At 34.9% G+C, this 14,127-nt stretch overlaps 5 protein-coding genes across 12 annotated transcripts; 4 read left to right on the top strand and 1 right to left on the bottom strand.

Annotated features, from left to right (window-relative positions):
* The first annotated feature begins 71 nt into the window (after nt 1–71).
* LOC105212565 (snRNA-activating protein complex subunit 3) lies at nt 72–2,460 on the top strand. 6 transcript variants are annotated; one of them, XM_054234831.1, is made up of 3 exons: nt 72–454; nt 510–842; nt 949–1,183. In XM_054234831.1, exons 1-3 carry the CDS (start codon nt 292–294, stop codon nt 990–992), a joined length of 540 nt encoding a protein of 179 aa, XP_054090806.1. In that variant the 5' UTR covers nt 72–291; the 3' UTR covers nt 993–1,183. The 6 variants fall into 6 exon arrangements, with proteins under 6 accessions (XP_054090806.1, XP_054090807.1, XP_054090805.1 ...); XM_054234832.1 differs by having other exon boundaries at nt 510–854; nt 949–1,087; XM_054234830.1 differs by lacking the exon at nt 510–842 and adding an exon at nt 1,847–2,460 and having other exon boundaries at nt 314–454; nt 949–1,777.
* A 192-nt stretch (nt 2,461–2,652) lies between these two features.
* Nucleotides 2,653–5,036, top strand: Socs6_2 (Suppressor of cytokine signaling 6). 3 transcript variants are annotated; one of them, XM_054234834.1, is made up of 4 exons: nt 2,653–2,685; nt 2,813–2,900; nt 2,982–3,643; nt 3,729–5,036. In XM_054234834.1, the coding sequence occupies exons 3-4, from the start codon at nt 2,997–2,999 to the stop codon at nt 4,198–4,200; spliced, it is 1,119 nt and encodes a 372-aa protein (XP_054090809.1). In that variant the 5' UTR covers nt 2,653–2,685; nt 2,813–2,900; nt 2,982–2,996; the 3' UTR covers nt 4,201–5,036. The 3 variants fall into 3 exon arrangements, with proteins under 3 accessions (XP_054090809.1, XP_011182901.1, XP_011182900.1); XM_011184599.3 differs by lacking the exon at nt 2,653–2,685 and having other exon boundaries at nt 2,692–2,900; nt 2,992–3,643; XM_011184598.3 differs by lacking the exon at nt 2,653–2,685 and having other exon boundaries at nt 2,692–2,900.
* A 557-nt stretch (nt 5,037–5,593) lies between these two features.
* On the top strand, nt 5,594–8,115 carry LOC105212563 (coilin). The gene is made up of 5 exons (XM_011184596.3): nt 5,594–5,923; nt 5,980–6,482; nt 6,556–7,652; nt 7,722–7,827; nt 7,904–8,115. The coding sequence occupies exons 1-5, from the start codon at nt 5,694–5,696 to the stop codon at nt 8,032–8,034; spliced, it is 2,067 nt and encodes a 688-aa protein (XP_011182898.2). The 5' UTR covers nt 5,594–5,693; the 3' UTR covers nt 8,035–8,115.
* LOC105212562 (mediator of RNA polymerase II transcription subunit 30) lies at nt 7,479–9,305 on the bottom strand. The gene has a single exon (XM_011184594.3). The coding sequence runs from the start codon at nt 9,193–9,195 to the stop codon at nt 8,116–8,118; it is 1,080 nt and encodes a 359-aa protein (XP_011182896.2). The 5' UTR covers nt 9,196–9,305; the 3' UTR covers nt 7,479–8,115.
* Nucleotides 9,306–9,570: 265 nt separating this feature from the next.
* Nucleotides 9,571–14,107, top strand: LOC105212576 (phosphatidylinositol 3-kinase catalytic subunit type 3). Its single transcript, XM_011184624.3, has 7 exons — nt 9,571–9,764; nt 9,842–10,463; nt 10,528–10,623; nt 11,375–12,458; nt 12,560–12,833; nt 12,899–13,260; nt 13,343–14,107. The coding sequence occupies exons 1-7, from the start codon at nt 9,691–9,693 to the stop codon at nt 13,786–13,788; spliced, it is 2,958 nt and encodes a 985-aa protein (XP_011182926.1). The 5' UTR covers nt 9,571–9,690; the 3' UTR covers nt 13,789–14,107.
* Nucleotides 14,108–14,127: the final 20 nt, after the last annotated feature.

Here is a 14,127-nt window from a genome sequence, read left to right as displayed (position 1 = left end):
TTTGATTACGCAAAAGTTAATACTAGCAGAAAAGTATTATATATTTTGTCTAATTTTTGAAATATTATTAATGTTTACGTGAAAATGAAACAATTAGAAATAGAATAAAGTTCATTTAAGTCAATATACTTTTCCATATGTATGTTGCATATTTGCATATCTCTGGCATCTACTGACATACAGCACCGCAAAATTAACGCACCGCCAAAAACATCAGCTGTCGACAAATAATTGTTTACTACGAATTGTGACTAAAATAACAATTATTATAATAATTACGTTGTAATTACAATGAATATTGACGAAGAGTCCGACTATGAGGAAGAAGAATTTTTAATTTTCGCTGATTTCAAAAATCAACTTGGCGCACTTGATCTAGATGAGAATATAGCTGTTAAAATCATAGGACTTGAAAAGGACCCAATCGCTGAAGTGAATGGAAATATCTTTAAAGGTAATTAAATACCACTATATAAATACATATAAATCCTTAACACGAATATTAACAGGTACATATGACTATCCAATGGGTACATGCGTTTTCTTTGAAAAAGATTCAGACGCTGCGCCGTCAGATCCTCTATTCGAAACGAGCTGTCGGCAGAAATATAAATACTTTGCTAAAACCAATAAAATTATAAATTTTGAACGTATATTCGTTGAACCTAAATGCGATGAAACAGTCAGTAATGCGTCGAATACTATTGTCACAAATATGTCTCCAGAAAAAAGTGATGACATTGAGCAAGAGCAGCATAAAATTCAGTCTGAGGATGATAAACTACGAATTAAAATATCATATGAAGATGCTATAAAACAGTTCCAATCATGTGATGATAACAGTTAATGCATTTGTATATATTGAAAAAAATTAAAATAATTCTTATTAACAAGAATATACAATCAAGCAGTGTTTAATTTTTAACACAATTCTCATTGTCTTTTCAGTAAAACAATATTTAATATTTAAGCCACAATGGAGGAAATACTAGGTCAGGAGATGCGTCCACCGTTGATTCTTCGAAAGTTTTTAGAGGATTGGAAAACGGTTCTTGAATCAATGGTGATACCAAAAACTGAATGTGATATACAAAATGCTATGAATTTATCAGAAAATGAGCAGCGTTTTAGCGAGATTGTTGCAGAGTGTTCGTTAGATAAATTAGACCAAGAAAATGACGTAAATATTATTAAATATGAACCAGGCGTTACAAATTCTGCGCGTATTCCAATAATTGTGGATGACACGAACTTAAAGTCATACAATGAGCTGGTTAAGGGTAAGAACAATAACAGTCAAAATCGAAATCCGTTTAAACGTTCACGAGAAACATATGCCATGGTGCCACTCCCTCGTACGCTGCAAAATGAAAAATATGATTCCTGTGACTTTTACAATGATATACTTATTAAGATACGCATTTATAGACCTGCACGTGTTGTACACACCAGTAAAAGTTTAGAAAAACCAGTATTTGCCGAGGAGTTCGAGTGTCTGGGGTCAAATTATCTTAGTGATTTGCGTGACAAAATTTCTTGTGTCTGTAAAAAGAAACGGTTTTTCGATGTTAGCGATAACCCAACAGCTGAATTGCCAGTGAAGACAACGGATCCAGCTTATTTTTTCATAAACAATACTTTTTACAATGACCAGCGCAATCCCGATAATCCTGATTATTCAGAAGTTATCCGAAATTGGGCTAAGAAGGCGATTGGTCTGAAGGATTTAAACTTTGATGTGGCACAAATGGAAACAACTCGTTTCTTAGATTTAACCGTTAGTATAGGTTTCCCACAATTATATCAACATCACGGCAACTGCGAACATGTTTTTGTCTTCTCCCAGATTGAAGTACTGAAACCTGGAGGGACATGCGTGCAGCGCCAAATGTATCCTCGACTCTGTTCATTTGGATGTTATAATAATCGTGTTTGCAACATGTGTGGCACACGTCAGTGTACCTTCATTGTAACAAAAAGTGATCGTCAACTACACGATCCAGCCTATGTGTGCAACAAGTGTTTTTTTGATTACCATTATATAGATGGCAACAAAATAGGTAATTTTCGGGCGTACAAAGTAAATGAGTATAATGATGAGGAAGAACTAACAGAGTATATAAAAAAATCGAGAGTTGAAGAGGACTATGCCTCTGATGAAAATGAAGTGAATTAAGAAAATAGTTTGCATTAAATATTCTAATAATTATTGCTATGAATATTGTACTACATTATTAAAATACAAATATTTATAAATTCGTATGTACACTTATCCATAAAAACGTTTAATTTTATATAAATCATTCTCGTTAGAAAATATATATATTAAAACATATGGTGTATATTTATGATTTTATTTAATTATAATTTAATATGTATGTTTATATGTTCTGACAGCAAACGTACTACTTTTAAGAAGAATAAAAAACTTGGTTAGAACTAAAAAAATAAATTAAGGACAAGCTGTTAAAGATAATTTTTTTTTTTTTCATATTTAAAAACAATTTAAAAAAATTTTCCCGTAATATATAATATATAGACGTTATTACAAAAAAAAAAAAATACTAAATTTGAATTGTTTACTTTGGTGAAGTGGAAATGCAACACTGGTTATTTACTACTAGAGTTGACTTGAGTAATAATTACCATTGACAGTTGCAGAAGAGAGAAAGTCAAACAAAAACAGTAATTTCTCAAGAATTCATTCTTTGCAATTTCTTATCTGTTTGATTTTATACTTTTTCTCTTTTAGTATTAGTTATAAAAAACAGTTCAATAAAAACACAATACTCATTTTAATCTTCAATGACAGAATTATACGAGCGACATGATGTCATACCCGTTCAAGTAAACCGCATATCACAAAAGATATAGACAACATTATAATGCTTGCAGCATAGGTGAGTTATTCCATGAGATATATTGTTGTTTTTGATCTTAATATATCTTATCTTAATTTGATGTGTATGAAATAAAACCAGAATTTTACAGTCATAATGAATGAGCGCATTTGCATAAAAAATGTCGATTGTGAGCAGCCGCCAAATGAGGGCGGTGGAGATGCTCCTGCCACTAGTCCTAACGCATCCAATGCTACAACTCCCACATCGACAATGAAAGAGAAGCGCAACTGGTTCCAATCACTAACAAGGCGAAAAAAATCTTCATCCCAGATGTCATTGGCTGATATACCATCAACATCTAGACACGTTCCACAAATACAAAATAACAACAATGAACCTGAGCAAGTGACGTGCACACGGAATAATACAGCTGTGAATGATGCCAATTCCATGAATGTTACTAGTGTTACCGGGAGGAAGCGCAAAGAGGGAAAGAATGTTTTTCAAAGACTGCGAAAGAAAATGGGCTTAAGATTTTCTTCTTTGCGAAATCGACAGGATGAAAGTGGTAAATCTGATTGTGGTGTCGCCTGTGCTTCAGGCACAATAAACGCTACCGATGAATTCTCAACTCATTCACCTATTCATGAACCACAGCAACGTGCGCTTTATACAAATGTTGAAGAGGAAGAAATTATACCATTTACTATTGGTTATAAACGATTTATTGCGAAGAAGTGGTTAGAAAATGAAGAAAGCCCTAACCGTATAATGTATACTGCAAGCTCACAAATGTTAAGGTAATATAAAGTGAATTAATTCATGCAATATTTTATTTTTTCTTGTATATATATTAATGTGTATTAAAAATTTATATTACAACAGCCAAGTGTGGTACTGGGGCGAGATATCACGACTAGATGCACAAAAACAGTTGAGTGACAAACCCACCGGTTCATTTCTGGTACGCGACTCGGAGACACGTGGTTGTCAGTTTACGCTTAGCTTTCGCATTGTGAACGTGACCTTTCACTATCGTTTAGAGTATCATGATGGTTATTGGCACTTTGAGGAACTACAATATGAATCCATAGTAGAAATGATAGACGATATATTGTATCGTTGTACTAATGACAATTTTGTATGCTTCGTGAAAGTTCAAAATGAGTTGCAACCACCTTGCCCGGTTATACTGAAGTATCCACTAAGTCGTTATTTCAAAATGCCACAATTGCAAGACTTGTGTCGACGCGTAATACAACAACATGTTGCAGCGGAAGAAATCGCAAAGCTGCCGATTCCACCAAAACTTCATGATTATTTAAGTGTTAGACGAGAGTTAGTCTTTCATAGTTAATCACAAACTCACTAATTTATATGAAGAAAGTATAGAATAGCATTTTTGTTGAACATGCAAATTATTCTACACTAAGTTAATGGTTCAATTATTCATTTAAATTATTTTAAGAAATGTTAAGAATGTTAACTAATAATTTAGTTCAGACCTATTAGTAATATATATTAAGAATATGTAAAAGCCAAAGTAAGGATATACATATACAAAAAAAATTCTTTTTTATATTAGATAAATTTAACAAAACATTTATGTTCGCTATTAGATTTATAGAAACTTGCACGTATAATAAGTATAAATAATGTGCCAATGTATATATAAACCAATCAGTTTCCATTTAGTATAGCTCAATTTAATATGTAAAATAAACATATGAAATAATTTAGTAAACTTATTTCACAACCCAAGACCAAAGATAATACTTTCGTCACTGTTGAACAATAAAATTAAAAAAATTGATATGTATAACTTAAAATGCAAGCACATATATTGAATATGCAATTAAACAGTGAAACTGCAAAGTTAAATGGTCACAAATCCATTTTACTATACTATCTATAAGATATGCGCATATTGCTTAAATACAAAGCGCCGTAATTAAGCTTTATCTCATAATGCAATTATTTATTATCTAATGTCGGATAATAATAAAATAGATGTAAGTTCAACCTCTAATCACATATTAAAAAAAAAAACCTACTGACTATAGAGGGAACCAAGCGCAATATAATGCAAACGATACGCACAAATGGTATTAATGTATTTAAAAATAAATTCACTTTTATATTAACCATAAACGTATGCTTAAGAATATATACGAGGTGTGTTCAAAAATTAAACGACTTTTTATTTAATAAAAAAGCTTCAGTTTAAAAAATCGTATGGAGTAGAATTCAGATACAAAAGGCCACTATTTCAGAGTCTACCATTTATGGTTAAAATTACAACAACAACGCTTTGGCGCTAATATGAAAGTTTCTGAGCGATCCTCCTTTTTTTAGGTGTCGAAATAAAAATTCTCTAAAGATATTGTTGTTTATACTCAGCAATAAATCAGTAATGTTTTCTATATCTCAATATAACAAGAAAAATAAGATATTCGATTGAATACTAATTTAAATAAAAACAGAATCACCCAATAATTTACGTATATAATTGTTGTAGGAATCACACATATATTTTTTCAAATAAAGCAACAACATACATGATCTACAGTCAAGGCGAAATAAAGGCGAATGTGCAGACATTAAAAAAAAAGTTCCAATAGTTGTATTTTACAAGTTTCTTTCGATATAAGATTTATTCTACGTTTTTGTTGCGAAAAAAGCTTTTAAAATATTAATAATTAAAAAAAAATTTAAATTTAAAGTAATAACAATTTTTGTCATACCGTTGCTCTATTGTGAATGAATGTTTTAACAACGCAAAGGCGAACTCGGGCGCGTATTCGCATATTTTTGTGATCATAAATTGTTATTATCATTTGTTTGTTATTTATGTTAAAAATGAAAAAGTTTCCTGTTAAGATTGATCTTTCGATATTTTTTGAAGACGAAAGGAAATACGTTATAATACTTGTCGATCCGCAATGGAAAAATGTGGAGTATTTACAACGTCGAGTGGAAGAAATATTTGATGTGCGGCCGGTCCGGTTTCTTACTACAGATAATCTTTTTATACCTCCTCAAGAATCTATCGAAGTTGTGGAATTTACGGAATCCCTTAAGTGAGCGGAACTAAATTTGTTTGAAGCTATTAAGTATTATAAATTATTATTTTTAGGGCTTTCATACCGAAACATGCTCTCGAGGAATCTCGCCGACGCTCAAGGCAATTGAAACTCGAAACCCCAGCAAATCCTATTAATGTGGAAGAATCGGTTGAGAAGAATTTAGTAAAAAAGAGGAAATATCATACATTGCCAACGGATGTACTAGGAAGCTCTACCCCCAATAAGACGAAAAAATCAAAACGCATTCCAAGAGAAGTAGATCATTCACCTGTAAATACAGTAGAGCCGATTTCGAATGAATCACAAGAAATTACAAGTACTAATGAACAAGTTAGCATTTTGAAAGCAAGTGAAGATTTGCAACACAATAAAAGTGTCGCAAAGGAGTCCATATGCGATAGTGTAAGATCCTTTTCTAATAATGTGAACAAACAGAGTATAACATTCAATGATTCGGAAGAGAAATCAGTTAGTAAACGTAAACATAAAAGGCCTCATAAAGAAAACTCCATTCTACCTATGGATTTCGACCAAGAAATAGCTGAACAAACAGGTAGGTACCATCGATATTTTTCTTTTTAAATTAAGTAAATGTAAAGTGCTTCTAATAAAATGATTTTTTTTAGTAACGTTGCGGCCGGAAGTACCTTCTTCAACTTTCCTCAACCATTCTAAATCTTCAAATAAATCATCGCATATATACTTTGAAGAATCCACACTCGTTGAAACTACAACCAAAGAACAACAAAACAAATCCATCAATAAGTCCATAACTAAAGGGAAATCTAATACAACAAAAGTATTATTTAGATGTAAATTAAACGATGCAGAGTTTGAGAAAACATTGGTTTTTCCTTTAAAATATATTAACAATAATAGTGAACATCGTAAATCAATCATAAAAATACAAGAAAATATACTGCTGCAACCAGCAAATACCGATAGTTTGAACAACGCGCCGGCTCTGAACGAATCAGAAAGTCAGTTGGACGAAAATGTTTTACCAAGAATTTCCAATGCTACAGGCGATCAGGAGAGTGAAACAGAGGATGGAATCGGGAATGTAACAGAAAATGAAGATAATTTTGCATCTCCAAAGAATGAGATCGTTAAGAAAATTGAAGGCAAATCGAGTTCTACTCGGGAAGAAAGGACAAAAAATGCAGACAATATCACCAATGGTTTGAATGATAGCAATTGCATGAATGATACGACCTCAGATATAGAAAATGAAAAACAAACAGGCAAAATTAACGAACATTCGAAATGCGAGAGTCAAATAGAAGAGGAGGAAGTAACTATAACGAGTAAGAGTAAAAACTCAAAAGCTGGCAAAGAAAATAATGTAACGAACCACTCACAAGTTGAGCTTTCCAACTTGGAATGCAATTTAGATGAAGCAGTACAAGAAGAAATTGTTTCCACCAATGACAAGATGAAACAAACGGATGTGACAGAATCGAACTTTGCAAATATTTCAGAAATGTCTAATAGATCATTGTTAATGCATGAAAGTTCAGTTATAGACTTGGATGACGATGATGAAGTCGTAATTGATTTAAGTGATGCTGATGACCAACACCAATCTCTGGCGACAAGTCGTATTGATAAACTATCCGAAACTTTAAATAATAGCATAAGCACAATGAACATCGATGAAATGCTATCTTTTTGTATACCACTGACCGGAACACCCGAATTGGGAGATGTGATCATTTTTAAGGCAGGTTTACTTTATATAAGCCATACATACATTAATTATTTATTTTTATTATTTCCCTTTTTTCTACAGTTTAATCGTCGTGTTTCTGGCGCTAAAATTGACGAATCACAATTCATAGCCTGCAGATGCGAACACATCAATAAACGCACTAAAGCTTTAAAGCTTGCTATAATAAGTAAGTATCCAAGTTTAGTTTTCAAATTATTTCCAAAGACAGTTTTTCATGTATATAAATATTTACTTAATTACAGATGATAGTCTCGAAAATGCTGTCATTCCTCAAAAATATAAATACAGTGTAGATGATTCGTTTGAAACTCGATTTATGAATATTAAGTTTACCGAAATGATCGATCCTAAAGTATTGAAACTAAGCAGTTAGATTATAATGCAAATTGTATGTTGTAAGATATTTAAATGTTTGATTTTTGTTTAATAAATGTATTGAAAATAAGCACTAATACTAAGAACGTCTCATTGCTAACATAGTATTGATTTCCCAAATAATTATACGAGTACGATCAATTACTTCGCGTAATTGACGATTTTTTAAACGAACTGTCTCAATAAGTTCCTGGTTCTCTTGCAACGCTTTTCGATATTCATCACATTGTGCAGGTTCATTACGATGATCGGGTTGTTCCTCTTTATAAGTTATCAAACTCTCGACATTTGTATAATCCATGCCATGTGGATAGCCATCATTACATTTTTCATATATAATACGTACGCGTTTAAATAATAGTCGTATTGTTCGAAAATATTCCTGTACCTTTTTCTCTGTACTGTTATCTCGATTTCCTGTTGGCTGAATTATTTTAAGTGCTGTAAATATCTCTTGAAACCGTGAAGTAATGTCTTGGACAGTTTCCTGCCCCAATCGAGATAGGGAAACAATGTTTATTTCCTTGTGTGGGTTCGGTTGTGATATTGCCAACATATTGCTACCAGTTGCAGCGGCAATCTGTGTCGTAGGCTGTTGCGTATGCATCATTCCGGCTGTACTACCATGTGGCATTTGTCCTTGTTGTTGTTGTTGTTGCTGCTGCTGTTGCTGTTGTACATTCATTGACATGCCAGTGGCCATATGCTGTTGTTGTTGAGCGTGCTGCATTATATTTCCTACAGCGCCAACACCGATCCCTTGTCCACCGCCACCAACGCCCATCATGCCAACACCTACCGGACCACCACCTTGTACCATTTGCACATGTTGTTGCATTTGCTGCTGCTGTTGTTGTTGCTGCTGCATTTGCATTGGCGTATTCATAATATTTCCTGGTCCACTCATACCCATACCACTTGGCAACTGTTGCTGTTGTTGTGGATGATATCCTCCCATTGGCATCATCGGGCCACCGCCAACACCTATTTGTCCACCAGCTCCAGCGCCAACCATTGCGTTCTGACCCATTCCACCGGGGCCCATTTGATTCATTGTATTCATCATTTGCGGAGATTGTTGTGGTTGCTGTTGAGGATTAAACTGTCCACGGTGTCCACCAAGTGGACTATTGTAACCACTCGGATATTGTCCTGACATATTTAATAATGATAATATTAAACTCGGCAAATTAATAAAAGTATCGCAAATCTGGCGCTGTAAACAAAAATAATTAATATACTGCAATGGATGGCAATATTTTCGACAAATATCGATTATTGTTTCAGATATTTTCAATCGATTTATTAGATGATTCTTTTCATTTCAAACAGCAAATTTCATGACTAAATACACCGACTTTGTATATTTTGATATGTTTATGAGTAATTTTATATTTATATAAATATAATTTTGAACATTAATATCGTATATGTGGTTTGTAACTGATATGAAAAAATCAATGTACGTAAATCTGAAATGCAATTCTGTGAAATGCGTTTTAGCCTTAGTTTTTAAAAACAACGTCTGGTATCACTTTCAAATAATTGAACAGCTGGTATTGATATTGTGAAAAACACAAAAGTAGCTGCGATTTTTTACTGCATCGCAGATGCAAATAACATAAATTTTATTGTTTAACAAACTCCTCCAACTATGAATCAACTACCAGACGACCATTTTCGTTACATTTATAGTTCTTCATTACATGAACAAGTGCAAATCAAAGTGTAAGTACGCATATCATTTCTACTTGAAATTGTGAAGGGCGGATACAACAACAATTTTATTTTATTTTTCACTAAAGTGGTACATTAGAAGGCAAAAAACGCCAGCCAGATTTTGAAAAACTGCTAGAAGATCCTATTCTGCGCTTTTCTGGCCTCTACTCGGAAGAATGTCCCGCTTTCCAAATACGTTTACAAGTGTTCAACAAAAATCGACCATATTGCTTGCCTGTAACCACCTCTTACAAAGCATTCAGCAAACGTTGGAGCTGGAATGAATGGGTGACACTGCCATTACAATTTTCGGACTTACCACGTACAGCTATGTTAGTGCTAACAATACTCGACTGTGCAGGTGCTGGCAAAACTACAGTAATAGGTGGCACAGCAATTTCTTTGTTCGGCAAAAATGGTTTGTTCCGCCAAGGTATGTTCGATTTGCGTGTGTGGTTGGGTGTAGAAGGTGATGGCAGTTACCCATCGAAAACCCCAGGCAAGGGAAAGGAGTCGTCCAAATCTCAAATGCAACGTTTAGGTAAACTGGCAAAGAAACATCGCAATGGTCAGATGCATAAAGTCGATTGGTTAGATCGATTGACATTCCGTGAGATAGAAGTAATTAATGAACGGGAGAAACGCATGTCAGATTACATGTATCTAATGATAGAGTTTCCAACGGCCGTATTCCAAGAGTATTATAATGTAAGTCGGGCGTAGCATGCATTTTACTTAATTTACTCACACTTACTTACGATTTTCGCTCTAGTATTCCATTGTTTACTTCGAACCAGAAGGAGATAAAAGCCATAAAATACTGACAAAACCAAAATTAGTAACCGTGCCGGATTCAGATATATTACAGGTATGTTGCATCACTTTTTTTCAAGCTGACGAAATGTTATTTAAACAACCCTTAAGCTCAGTCTGTCGTGCCGTCTTTAAAAATTAACACAACTGACTGCTTCAATGTCGTTAAAAAGTGCGTTATTATTCTATAAGAGCTGTCTCTTAAGCTCTTTTAGCCTAGAAACGTATCTTATTTGCGGTCAAGCTTTGATGTGCTATAAAAGAGTATAAACTGTATGTGAAATTGTGGTTTAAATGAAGACAAACAATAGCGCACGTTTTTCAAAAATTTTTATTTCCCCCCTCACAAGGCTAGTGAAATCGATTTTCTTCATTTTCGCAAATTATTTATGCTAACTTGAATAAGCGCACGCAATCGTCATAATATTTCGCCACATATTTCTGTTTTTTGTTTGTGTGTTTTGTGTTTCTCGAGTCAATTGCAAAGTGTAGTCTTTCTTATCATAGTTAAAGCTGATTGCTGTATAAGTAGACATCAAATTATAAATTGTCCGCGAAACTGTTGCATTTAAAGCTAAAATACTTGAAATTAAAATTAACATTTGAACAGCCATGTAGTATTCTAAAGCTTTTTGCTTATCTACGTTTGCGTCTGCAAAAATTTCTATTGCATTTGCATACAAAATTTAACTTAAATAAATGGCATTTAAAGTTTAAATCGTGGCTCTGTGCTTGCTGGGTAATCCAAAGCGATCATTCTGAGTTAATACGCTGCTATAAATAAAATGTTTATTTCACTTTTCAAGGAGAATCTCGTCGAGCGCAAACACCACCGTCTGGCACGTTCCGAACGTTCTCGTATTTCCGATCGCGATGCAAAGCCCACTGCTGTCATACGCAATCAATTGCACACCATTGTGTATCGTTATCCACCAACATGTGTTCTCAGCAGTGAAGAACAGGATCTTTTGTGGAAGTTCCGTTTTTATTTATGTTCACATCGCAAGGCGTTAACGAAATTCCTCAAATGCATCAACTGGGAGACACAACACGAAGTCATGCAAGCGCTCTCATTAATGTCCAAATGGGAACCGATGGATGTGGAGGATGCCTTAGAGTTACTTAGTCCCGTTTTTACACACCCCGAAGTGCGTCGTTATGCCATCAGTCGTTTGGCACAAGCGCCCGATGAAGATTTACTACTATATCTGCTGCAACTTGTACAGGCTTTGAAATATGAGAATTTCAATGATATTGTCGATTTACATAAACGTCTATTTCCCGATCATGATGTTGTGCGTTCATTAGATGGCACATCCACCATCTTAGATTCCAGTTCGATTTGCAGTGATTCGCTTAGTGGTGCTTCGTCAGTGATTGCAGCAAGTAGTGGTGGACCACAGCGCGGCATTGTGGCATCTGTTCTACAGCGCAATGTACAACCAGAAATGTCTGCATCACGCACAACAACAACAACAACGGCAACGCCAATTGCGATAACAAGCACAAAAGCAGGAGCAACAGCATCAGCAGCGGACACACCACCAATTTCCATTTCGACAACTTCGTCAGTTATAGCCGCTGCTGTTGGTGGTGCTGGTGATGGCGATAATATCTATGTAAATACTACTTCGGTCGTTTCTGGTTCGTCTGTTGGTCTTAATACGCTGACTAGTGAAAGCAATACAACGGGTGCACTGAAAAATGATGCCGGTGATCTCTGTACATTCCTGATACAACGCGCCTGCAAGAATCCCACACTCGCGAATTACCTTTACTGGTATTTGTCCATAGAGGTGGAAGATCATGCGTCTTTGCGTAAGCAGGATGAGCGTGTGCATGATATGTATGTGATGGTGTTGCGTATCTTTCTGAAAGTGCTGGAAACGGGTAAGTTGAAGTTTGGTGTGGCTGCTTATGCAACATTGTTGGTGTAGAGCTTATATTCCGTTAATAAATTTTAATATATAAATTCTTATCTTATTCGCCAGGCAATTTCCAACTGCGTAATATTTGGCATAACTTAAAGAAACAGCAGATTTTAGTCGATGAATTGGTTAAGCTGGTCAAAATGGTGGCCAAGGAACCGGGAAATCGCAATAAAAAAACTGAAAAGTTCCAGAAACTCTTAACCGAAACGGATACGTTCAAAATCAACTTTACTGGCTTCGATCCGCGCCCATTTCCTTTGGATCCAGAGATTTACATAACGAAAATTGTACCCTCGAAGACATCACTTTTCAAAAGTGCACTAATGCCCGCCAAGTGAGTGATACTGTAGTAAATTTTAATTTGTTTACTTCACTTACAATCTTTGTTTCTTTTTGCAGACTCACCTTCGTCACAACTATCGGCAAACACGAATATGTGGCGATTTTTAAACATGGCGATGATCTACGTCAAGATCAACTAATTCTACAAATGATAACCTTAATGGATAAATTATTGCGACGTGAGAATCTCGATCTGAAATTAACACCCTACAAGGTGCTGGCCACCAGTTCGAAACATGGCCTGCTACAGTATATCGATTCGTTTACCGTAGCCGATGTTTTGGCGCGCGAAGGCAGTATACATAACTTTTTCCGTAAGCATAATCCCTGCGAAAATGGACCCTATGGCATTGCGGCAGAGACTATGGATACATATATAAAGAGCTGTGCGGGATATTGTGTGATAACATATCTACTAGGTAAGGCATTATATGCATTATAACTTTATTTAATATTTCTCTAATATATTTTATTTTTTTTTTTTAATTTTTTTCTTTTTAGGTGTTGGCGATCGCCACTTGGACAACTTGCTGCTCACAACCAACGGCAAGTTGTTCCACATCGATTTCGGTTACATACTGGGACGTGATCCGAAACCCATGCCACCGCCCATGAAACTCAGCAAAGAAATGGTGGAGGCCATGGGTGGCGTTAGCTCGGATCATCATCATGAATTTCGTAAACAATGCTATACGGCATATTTGCATTTGCGGCGTCACGCCAATGTTATGCTGAATCTATTTTCATTGATGGTGGACGCCTCAGTGCCGGATATAGCGCTCGAACCGGACAAGGCGGTGAAAAAGGTGGAGGAAAACTTGCAGCTAGGACTCACGGATGAGGAGGCGGTGCAGCATTTACAAGCACTACTCGATGTCTCGATTACCGCGGTTATGCCAGCATTGGTTGAACAGATACATAAATTAGCACAGTATTGGCGAAAGTAGATTTTATTTGCGTATAATTATAGTTGTTATATACGCACGCTCTTTATTTGCCAACAACAACATTTGCATGCGTATTACTTTTTAAGCGTAAATTTGTAATTTATGGAAGAGGACGTGCCGACATGCGGGAAGTATGACAAGCAAATGTTAACAAAGAATTTTCTGTAACTTTAATTTTTAGTATATAATGCATATACATATGTTTTAGCGCGTAAAATGTTTTATTTAGACAAATTTATGAACACTCAACTTCATTAATCACATACATTTATGAATATTAAATGAAAAGAAAATAGATTTACTGACCACTATTACCATACTTTTGATATAACTGAAAAA

The sequence above is a fragment of the Zeugodacus cucurbitae genome, chromosome 6 (assembly GCF_028554725.1).
Source record: "Zeugodacus cucurbitae isolate PBARC_wt_2022May chromosome 6, idZeuCucr1.2, whole genome shotgun sequence".
Classification (NCBI taxonomy): Eukaryota; Metazoa; Arthropoda; class Insecta; order Diptera; family Tephritidae; genus Zeugodacus; species Zeugodacus cucurbitae.
This window is presented reverse-complemented; position numbering and strand designations above follow the sequence as displayed.

What these genes read in the sequence shown, in the direction of transcription:
- LOC105212565 (XM_011184602.3), top strand. Translation starts at nt 977, where the DNA reads ATGGAGGAAATACTAGGTCAGGAGATGCGTCCACCGTTGATTCTTCGA.
- Socs6_2 (XM_054234834.1), top strand. Translation starts at nt 2,997, where the DNA reads ATGAATGAGCGCATTTGCATAAAAAATGTCGATTGTGAGCAGCCGCCA. An exon ending in GCAAGCTCACAAATGTTAAG is followed by an intron (nt 3,644 to 3,728) that starts GTAATATAAAGT and finishes ATATTACAACAG; the next exon opens with CCAAGTGTGGTACTGGGGCG.
- LOC105212563 (XM_011184596.3), top strand. Translation starts at nt 5,694, where the DNA reads ATGTTAAAAATGAAAAAGTTTCCTGTTAAGATTGATCTTTCGATATTT. An exon ending in GAATTTACGGAATCCCTTAA is followed by an intron (nt 5,924 to 5,979) that starts GTGAGCGGAACT and finishes TATTATTTTTAG; the next exon opens with GGCTTTCATACCGAAACATG. An exon ending in AGAAATAGCTGAACAAACAG is followed by an intron (nt 6,483 to 6,555) that starts GTAGGTACCATC and finishes GATTTTTTTTAG; the next exon opens with TAACGTTGCGGCCGGAAGTA.
- LOC105212562 (XM_011184594.3), bottom strand. Translation starts at nt 9,195, where the DNA reads ATGTCAGGACAATATCCGAGTGGTTACAATAGTCCACTTGGTGGACAC.
- LOC105212576 (XM_011184624.3), top strand. Translation starts at nt 9,691, where the DNA reads ATGAATCAACTACCAGACGACCATTTTCGTTACATTTATAGTTCTTCA. An exon ending in CGGATTCAGATATATTACAG is followed by an intron (nt 10,624 to 11,374) that starts GTATGTTGCATC and finishes TCACTTTTCAAG; the next exon opens with GAGAATCTCGTCGAGCGCAA. An exon ending in AGTGCACTAATGCCCGCCAA is followed by an intron (nt 12,834 to 12,898) that starts GTGAGTGATACT and finishes TTCTTTTTGCAG; the next exon opens with ACTCACCTTCGTCACAACTA.